Source organism: Numida meleagris, chromosome 13 (assembly GCF_002078875.1).
Source record: "Numida meleagris isolate 19003 breed g44 Domestic line chromosome 13, NumMel1.0, whole genome shotgun sequence".
NCBI classification, from domain to species: Eukaryota; Metazoa; Chordata; class Aves; order Galliformes; family Numididae; genus Numida; species Numida meleagris.
In genome coordinates, this window is record NC_034421.1 from 820,216 (window position 1) to 830,382 (window position 10,167).

General features: G+C 35.6%; 1 protein-coding gene across 7 annotated transcripts in view; it reads left to right on the plus strand.

The window, feature by feature from the left end:
• The window catches only part of MKL2 (MKL1/myocardin like 2), a 78,036-nt gene extending 68,095 nt beyond the window's left edge, over window positions 1-9,941 (plus strand). For 4 of the 7 annotated variants that reach the window (XM_021411186.1, XM_021411187.1, XM_021411190.1 and 1 more), the window contains 4 exons: window positions 440-595; window positions 867-1,004; window positions 2,756-2,816; window positions 4,506-9,941. In XM_021411186.1, the coding sequence (XP_021266861.1) occupies window positions 440-595; window positions 867-1,004; window positions 2,756-2,816; window positions 4,506-5,044 (894 nt within the window). In that variant the 3' untranslated portion in view covers window positions 5,045-9,941. The remainder of the gene's footprint in view (window positions 1-439; window positions 596-866; window positions 1,005-2,755; window positions 2,817-4,505) is intronic. The other 3 variants (XM_021411185.1, XM_021411191.1, XM_021411188.1) reach the window with 1 other exon arrangement.

The following is a 10,167-nucleotide window of genomic DNA, read 5'->3' on the forward strand; positions in this document are numbered from 1 at the left end:
TCCTAGAGAGAAGGTGGTCGATGCCCGTCCCGTCAGCATTCAAGAGGCATTTGGGTAATGCCAGAAATTAGTTCATTTTATTGACTGCCCTCTCAGGAGGGAAATGACACATACTTATTAAACTGTTCCGTACTCCTGAATGTATTTCAGAAAAATTAAATTATACTGTATCATGCTTCCTGGAGAGTTACAAGGAAACATTTTATTTATCTGGAATGAATTAAAGCATGTCCCAGCACAAAGTTTCTTTCAAAGTGTATTAGCTCTGGATTTACAAATGAATCCACCAGAGGGAAAAGCAGGTACAAGTGACATTCCCTTAACAGGAAATTTAAGCAAGTACTTTAAAAAAAAAGTTTTAAACTTTATTAATGTCATTTACGCAATTTGATTAATTAAAAAACTGAAATATTAAGACTGATATCTTAAACCTTTGCAGGTTTTTCCACCTACCACATCAGCTACAGTATTTTCCTATCAGACTACGCCAGTTACAACACCTTCACAATCTTTTATTAATAAAACATCAAACTCTAACATTCACAGTGGTAATAATCAGACTCCCTCTGTACAGAACGGACCTGCTCCTAATAAGGTAAGAGTAGCCCAGCAGTGCTCCATAACATTCAGTTTTATTTTATTGTTCTTAAATAATAGGTGGCTGTATTGCAGTTCACTCAAGGAAGAATGCTTGTAGATTTTAATAGTGCATATGTGTATATTTGTGTGAGAAAAGCTTTATTTTATCCCTCTGATTGTACTGTTGTTACTTGTAAATGTGTAGGTTATAACCAATCTATAGACCTTGATATGTTTCAATTTCATTAAAATCTATTGTTTAGTCATTGTTTTGTTATTTCACGCAGCCTGGCTCCCCATCTCAAGCCCAATCTTATGTTGTTCAGCAGTCCCTCTTCAACAACACAGTATCCAAGACAAAAGACCCCCCCCGTTATGAAGAGGCCATAAAACAGACCCGCAATATTCAGACATCTCACCGTGAGGTAGTTATTTTTACTTGTTTAGTCTGTTGAAAACATTTTACATTTTTTAGAATTGTAAAAGTCATTGCTTAGTGTAGTTTTTTTCTTTGGTGTCAGGATTTTCTGATGTACTCTGTTAATATTTTCATAACTGCAGGACTCCTGTTGTTCCTTTTGATTAAATTAACAGAGCCGTAAATAACTTTTAGATTCACCAGCTGGTGAAACATACAATTGGGATAATGCTGCTGTTGCTGCTTAATAATAGCTGTTATTGTTTCAGACAGAAAGAGAGAAAGTGTGCTGATACTTTCCAAAGTGAGGAAACTTGAGGAAAAGGTGTGCAAGCGTTTATACACACACAGGCAAACACAGATACACTTGAGCATACATGCTTCCTTGAAAGGAGGCTCTATGTGGTGAGCTTGGTGAATAATCCAGCAGACTGCATTGTTGATTTATTATATATCCTTCATACTGGAAGGAAGTTGTAAACAAATCTAATGAGCACCTCTAACATCATGTGTTTTAGAACCATCTCAAAAGAGACAAGTCTGACTTAGCATTGAGTGCTGGTTTTGTGGTGGCAAACACTCAGAAGCACTGATATCTAATTGCATTTCTTATGTTGGTATGTGTAACACATCCTCACAGTGAAGGCACATACAACATCAGACATACTAGAATGCCGTGTCCTTTGGAGAAGCAGGTGTGGTAATCTTAAACAGCACTTAGATGCTTGCCTTCAGGCAGGTGAATCTCTCCCTCACTCTTGAAAAAGTTGTTTTGGGTAAACACAGAAACTTTGCTGTAAAATAATCCCCTCTCATCTTCCTCTGACTTCTTGGTGTGTTTGCCTCATCTCAGTGGTTAACGTGTATCATTAATGTGCAACTAATGGTACAGAATAATGAAGATATCTTAAGTATATCAGGCCTTCTGTACATAGGTTTTACTTCTTGTTTTTTTTCCTTCAACAATCGTTAAAGAAAGCCAAAGCTCTAAATTGTTTGGGCCTTCTCAAGTTCCATAACATTGACGCAGTAATTGAAATAAGCTTGATGCAGACTTCTTAAGTGACCGTCTCACTACCAGCTAGCAGAGCGTGTCCCCCTGGCCCTTTTTCAGACACCACGTTTCCTGAAGACTGCTTTCACTGTCCAGAGTATAACCAATGTTTTAAAACACAGCTTAAGTTTTGAGACCTTCAAGCAAGTCTCTACTTTGTTTTTTTTTTGAAAGAGAGTATCTGTGGTGCTTTGTTTATCTTTTGCTTAAGGTTCAGACATTCCGGAGATGAGTGTTTAAAACAGGTAAACAAAGAGTTAATTAACGCTTTCTTCTCACTCTTAAAAAGAAAAACATAGATCTACGAATAGTAAAAAAACCAACAAAATACACCTTGTGTGGTGACTATTCACAAGTTCTTTCTGAAAGAAAGCAGGGGGTACAGCCCCATAGTCCAGCTGCTATTCCAAGTATTTTCCTGCTGCAAAGCTATGGCTATTCTCCTTATCCCGACTTTTCTGCATCTCTCTTTTAGGTAGCCTCCATGAAATCTGTCTTTCTTTTTGTATTTTTTTCCTAATCCTTTCAACTCAAACCAATGGGACAGATGATAAATGTCTCTCCAAACTCTGTTTTCTAGATAGACAATTTCATACGAAGAATTTTAGTCTTGATCATAGGTTCATAGGAGAAGCAAGGATCTCAGTCAGCTTAGAAACATAATACTACATGAAAAAGAATAATGCTTTTCTCACGTACTGCAGATTTCCAGCGCACATAGTCAGCAGATGGATGATCTTTTTGATATCCTCATCAAGAGTGGAGGTAAGCCAAGAAACGTTTGTGTGATGCAGAGGTTTAAAGCTGGTAATAAAAACAATACTGTAATCAAAGAAATGAAAGTATTCTTCCAAAGACAGGAAATATCCGATCTGGATAAAGTTAGTGTTTCTGAAGGTTTGTGTTAATTATGTTTTAAAGAAAACAATTACCAAAACACATACGGTCAGTCGACCAGCTGTGGAACTTCTCTGCTTGTAAATTATCCCAGGCAGACCTTTGCTACAATCCACACAGCATTCAAATGATTAAAGTAGCACCTTAGGTTAGCACAGACATGTTTTATCAAAATTGAAAAACTTGCACAAATTCATAATATATTGAAATAATACCATAAATAGAATAAGGGAAGAGTTAAAGTGTTATGATCTTAACATTTCATTAAATATAACCATCAGTTATCAGCTCTAAGTATCAAAGATACATTGCTGGGAAAGGTATGTATGAACTACATAGAGATATTAATTATAGATATTAATTCCATGTCAGTTGAAATAAGACAGCTGTCAAAAAGGAAGTGAAATAATTAAACCAATATACAAAGTAGCTTTGCAGTAAAAGCAGGATGCTTTCAGGTATAATTAAGCTTTGTAGACTGAGAAGCCGTTACAACACTGAGAAGCATTCTGGTGCCAAGCAATTCAATTAGCAATGTTTTGTACTGCTGTCTTACAATGATCTTGACAGCGATGAATATCAGGACATAAATGACTGGTTTTAGCCATACTCTAAACATGTAGGTATTTCATCTTCAAAAGAAATTGCAAAGTCAGCTGGGGAAAATGGAGAAGACAGTGATAGTGTAAGACAAGTGACTCGTGCAGTGAACAACTGATGCTAAATTCACAAATGCTTTCAGTGCCTCTATTAGAACATTGCACTGGTAGTTCAGAGGAGCCCTGCTTCTGAAACAACGGATGTGTGAAACATTAGGGTGCTTATGGAAATACTTGCTCCAAATGTTACATTACTAAACCTAATTGAGCTTCAAGGTAACAACTGGTCTGAGTTTGCCATGAAAAAAGCAAAATCATTTTCATCTTTATGAAAAAGGAAATAAGTATTCAGGGTTCTTACACTTACATAAGCAAGTTCTGCACTGAAAAAATGCTTAGTTTATTCACGAACTTTAGAAGAGTGAGACGGGTCCTTTCCCAACAGCTTGTTTTTACAGAGCAATCATTTTAATAGATGCACAGATTTTATAAACATGCTTTTTGCTTGGAAAACTGGAGCAAAATATCTAGTTAGTAATTATTCTAGTTAATCAGAAGAGTTACATATAATGTATATTAAACTATAAACTATATGTAAAACTATAAAAAATACAGAGAACTACAAATTAGAAGTTGTGAAGGAGGTAAAGCTGACATCTAGAAAACGGCTCCTTTTCATTTTGATAAAATTATTCTTATCAGTTGGAGTATTACTGAAAGCAGAACTCTGGAATTAGACATGTTTTGTTGTTCACAGAGCATCTGGCATACTTAGTGTGATGTACGTTGTGGTTGTAGTGCCGGAACAGCACAATGAGTCTTACTCCACTGAAGTTCATTGCAGGCACACCTTCAAAGTGGGCAAAAAAGATGTAGTTGTAAGCCTAAAGAAATGTCACTGTCTTTTCTGAATTCAGGTTTCTCGTTTGATTGGGTTTTTTTGTTGTTATTATTACAGAGATTTCCCTTCCAATAAAGGAAGAACCATCTCCCATTGCTAAAATGAGACCAGTAACAGCCAGCATCACTACAATGCCAGTAAATACAGTGATATCCCGTCCACCACCACAGATCCAAATGGCCCCTCCTCCTGTGTCCTTAGAACCAACAACCAGCTTGTCTTTAAGTCTGGAAAACCAACTTGAAGCCCTCCTGGATGGAACGTTACCTTCAGGTAATGAAATTCCTCAACTGACAGGCAGTAATGAGGACAGAGAGTCATTTTCTTTAATTGAAGACCTCCAGAATGATCTGCTTAATCACTCCAGCATTTTAGATCACTCTCATTCACCCATGGAAACGTCTGACCCGCAGTTTACCACTAATAGTTCTTGTCTATCTCTTGACCTTCCTGACACAAATTTAGACAATATGGAATGGCTAGACATTACAATGCCCAGCTCCTCGTCTGGACTCACTCCTCTCAATTCCACTGCCCCCAGCGTATTTTCCACTGACTTTCTAGATACACAAGACCTACAGCTGCACTGGGATTAAGCTATAGCCAATGAGAAAATGACCTGTAAACCTCTTTTTACAGTAGAGATTCATTATTACACTATTCTGATTGCAAATAAGTTACAATAGAAATGTTTGTAAGAACAAATGCTTGAAGGTAATTCCTTATTGATGTTCAAGTTTACAACAGTGAATTACTTCATGCTCCTACCATTAATGCAGATCAGGGCTCTCTGAAAGCTGTATTTCACAAGTCAAGAAAGGATGATTGTACTTACTGTTTAAAAGCACGACAAGGGAAATGCATCACAAATATAGAAGAAAAAAGTTACGTGTCTGATTTTGTAACGCTTAAATGAACAACACAGTGTGGCCCTTCTTAGAGAAGAAAACATGGGAGACGTTTCAATTGTCTGTTTTGACACAGCGAGCAAATGTTTGAGGGAGGTTGAGATATCACTGCACTTCATTGTTCCTGTGGATAGCCTGAGCCAGGTTCAAATTGAATTGTGAGAGCAAAGGCAAGTAGAAACACTGGCTGGTTCAGTGAAGTTTCATAGATCTAGACTCTTAATTTGTTCAAGTTGTTTTTATATTTTGGTTTTGTGGCTTTTAAAACTCTTTCCCCATTCTTTAATCATGAGGGAAGAATTTAACTGCATCCAAAGGGATATTAAGCGTAACTGCAAGAAATCCACTGTAGCTAGGCCAAGTAATACTGAGAACACTGAATTTTCTATTACAATGCTCTGGATTTAATAGCTAGGTTTTAATGTGTATATCAGACAGTCATTTGTATACTCTTTTAAACCTTGTATAGACTATTTTTGTGAACAGAGGGGAACAGTGGTCGTCAAGCAAGAAATTACTGTAATGAAAATAATATCTTAATTTGTCATTGAGGATATTTTTGAATTGAATACATTGAATACAGTATCTCAGCATATTAGAACATTCTGAGGAAGCAGAAAAGTTTAAATGATGCTGTTACGCTCTATGATCCTGCAAACATCTATGCAGGAACAGTCCCAGTGCCCCTAGGAAGAAGTGTTTGTAGGATCGAGCTGCGTTGCAGGGGACAATACTGACAGGACAATAATCATTTCCTAAAAAATACTTTTATCTCTTGAACAGCTTTGTCTACCACTGCACAACATCAGGGAATCTAAACAGGCTCAGTAAGAATCCTAAACAGCACACACAGAAAACTGTAAAAGGCAAATGATCAGTATCAGGATATACTGTTTTGCGATGAGAAGGTATATTCCATACATACAGATAACAGAATTAAGCTCTTACTGCATAGAACAGCACATGAAAAAGCAATTTTTTTAAACCATGAGTTGTTGTTTCTCAGAGTCTGTTATGTAAACAGTCAGGAAAAGCAAACAAAAAAAATGCTGTAGTGTTAAGTAAAATACTTGGACATTCTACAGCTGTGTTTCCCATGATAGCTGTTAAATGTTGTTATGGATGAGGCAGGCTGATCAACAAAATTGGAATTTTTCCATATAAGTGTGTTTCTAAATTGAGATAAAAGGAAGCAGTCCCTTCTTTCTTGAACAGTGGAAAGGTGTTATGTTTTCTAGTCTGAAAACTGGTCCTATTTCAGAACTCCTTCCTCAACACCAACCTTTAAAAACAAAATTTGTTGGAACTAAATTAAAAATGGTGTGAAGCTTTTGCTTTCTTCTAGGAGTAACGCTGTGTAACAAAGTAGCAAAACAAAAAGTACCTATTAACCACTTAGCAACCTGAATCACCTTTAATTTAATTTAATTTTAAATAAAAATTTTTAAAAAATCATGTTAATATCAAACCAAATACTCTTGTCATAAAATGTTGTAGAATTAACTGCAAATTCCATGTCTCCAGATACCAAATGCAGAATTCCATTGGCTTCAGGTGGAATACTGGATTATATTATCGATTTGGGGTTTAAACTGGCATCGTATCAGCTATCAGCACTTTAAATCATTATGTATTTTGAGTAGTTTTACATGTCAGGGTTTACCTTAATGTGAAACTGAGAACAGAACAATCTATCAATATTTTTTGCCACAGAAGCTGAAAGACATAATTCTTTCTTTCTTTCTTCTTTCTTGCTGTGCCTTGCTTGAGTACAGCGTAACGTGTGGAGTGTCTGCCTTAAATTTTGATGCTATACGACTCTTTTAAATAACACTGAATACATTCAATTTTTTGCATTCCTTTTCATCATATCATCTTGGGAGCTAATACTCTGAGATACAAAGTGCCCTCAGCTGTTACTGGAATAAGAATTAAAGACTCTTCGTCTGATAGGAACAACTTTGAATGGAATTTATATTGTTCTACAGTACCATCAGTGTGTTGTGTGATGTATCACATATCGTACCACGTACGTGTGGTTACAGTTACCCTTCTTGACCCTGCCTTCTGATTAAATAAAAGGCAAGTAAATTGTTAGAGAATAAATTAACCTAGAACAACTGTACTGTCATTTTTGATACGCATGTAAATAGAGCTTAAATCTGGCAAAATCATCTTGCTATAAAACTATCCTCATTGGCAGTGTAGAATGTTAATTACTCCATAGGAATCTGTGTGCAGAAATAAACCCAAACAGCTGAGATGTGTTGTTACCAGTACAGTATAGCTTTCTGCTCTAAAAGTCTATCTGGGGGGGGATCATTTTAGTTTTTAAAGTATAAATATTCTGGTGTGGGGGATGTGTGATTACTTTTTTTGTACATTTGAGGGTTATGTGTATTAAAACCTTATATGTGATGGTTTGCTTCAGCCATTGTTCTGAAACGTGATATATTTGCCACAGTTATATACACAGGTTATGGCAGAAATAGATTTTGCTTAGATTTGTGCGTGTGCATGTTTTACATTACAATTTTTCTTACACAATACAGCACATCTTTGAAATTTAATCATGACTGTGCAGTTTGACTGTACAGAACTGAATATTTCTCATTAGGAAAGCAGCTGCAGAGGAATGCACTGGCACTACATTTGCCATGAAATAGCTGCAATATGCTAACAGAACACATCCTATTAAATCTGCGGTTACTAAATTCTTACAGAGTAATTCAGAATACCATTTTATCAGTGTGAAATTCAAAAGTTGGTGTTTACAATTCTAGACATGGAAGGAGCTCAGGTATGTTTTACAGGGCTGGTATTAATTAAGAGAAGTCACATCCTGCATGTAGTACAGAAATGCTTTTTGTTAATGCACTTTTAGTGCCATACAGCATTATTTAAGGCAAGTAAGTTTACAGGCAAAATTGTATTCAACATTACAAATAGCTAACAAATTATTGTCAAAAATTTAGCAGCTATATCTTACAAAAAAAAAATCAGTTTATTCAAATGTTCTTTACAGAAATGTAGCTTCTAATCCAGTAGTGAGAGCCTTGCAAAACCAGCCCATTAAAAAGCTGCTTCTAACGTGGCCTCAATCACTGTTCAATGCTGAAATTTCTTTTCAAGGCATCTCTAAATTCCTGACCAGCAGGAATTATCTTCAAGGAAGCAAATGATCAAACCAGAAGTTTCAATATTAAACTTCTCTGTTACATAATCTCAAACAATCTGATGCCTGAAAAGTGTAGGCACCATAGTTGGAAACCAAGCACAAGCTGTTGAACTGTTCTCAAGGCAGAGAAAATGCAATCACAGGATATAATTAACTGGAAGGGCATTATGTAATGAAAACACAATAAAGCTCACTGATGTATACAGTTACTTGGATGGCATCTGCAGTGTGTTATAAATTTAAAGCAAATTCCATTAAAACTGGAAAAAATATTCTTCCACTTATATCTACTAAACATTTTGTTAAATCTCTTTTTATTGTGGTCTATTAAATTGCTTTCTGGTGATTTCTAGGCCATAATGTGGGTTTTCTTTCGAGAGAGACGTGGAACTGAGTTGCACGTAGTATATACGTGCCCAATAAAGAGCATCCGTTAAAATCTGGACCTGAAGTAATCTCAAGTATTCCTTCTATTTGTGATGAATAAAGTGCAAAAAAAAGAGACACCTACATCATTCTGTAGTGTTTGATACTGAATATATGGTCTTTTAGGCTAAAAGTGCATAAAAGCATGTGTATAATTCTAGCCAAAAAAAAGCTATTCAAGCTATGAGAGCGAAATCTCAATAAAAAGCAGGGAATGGTTAACAACTATACAGTCACACTATTTTTATAAAAATTACAGCTCAGATACTCAAAAACAGCCTAAAATAAATTATAGTAATATAAAAAAAATAAATAGGAACCAAAGCATTGCCATTTATATTGCCAAAGAAGGCACTTTGTATTTTGAAGCATAGGAAAGTAAATCCCCAAAAGTATTACCCATACTTTTTTAAAATTAAGGATGTAGATATTTTCAAAGCAGATTTTGATGTTTAAGAGTACAGATTTGTTTTTGTTGTTTGAGAAATTTGTATTAAGTAACAGCACAGGCTTTTTTCCAGATAGAATTTTTTCCACAGTACTGCTTGCAGTAGAAATGACGCTAACCCTAGTAGGTGTTTCTCTTCTTATTTTCACAGTCATAATTATGTATGTCTTAGCATCTCATTTGGTGAAAAGAAGAAGATAGATACCTCTTCCTAGGGACCTCTTCATTTAAGCACTACTTTGCTAAATGCAAATTATGGCAATCAGGGCGTCGGTTCGTGTTATGCCTTTCTATAAGAAACCATGATGCCTTTGTATTTGTTGTTTGCACCCCTAAAATCAATTCCATATGTTTGAATGCCATATGTTTTGCACATTGTACTGTATATATGTAAGGCATACTGTATTTTTATATGTGTAGTACATTTATCAGATATTTTGTACATAGTGGCAATATTGTAGCTACTGAGGAAATGTTTGATATTTCAGCATTTTTGCTAAGTGTCTCAAATAAAAAAAAAGGAAAACCGTTAAGTTGTCTGTTTTTACGTATTAAAATTGAGAATTGCCATTCATAACGAACTAAAATACTGGATCGTACGAGTCAGAAACATTTGGCCAACATTGGCAAGTACATTTCCTACAAAAAGGAACGAGAATGATACAAGGACTTAGACTCCAGAAGAGTGATGGTTTTTCTTCAGAATCAGAGAAAACATCTTTAATAATGAAGAACTCCTGAAGTCCCTGTGTTGGGGTT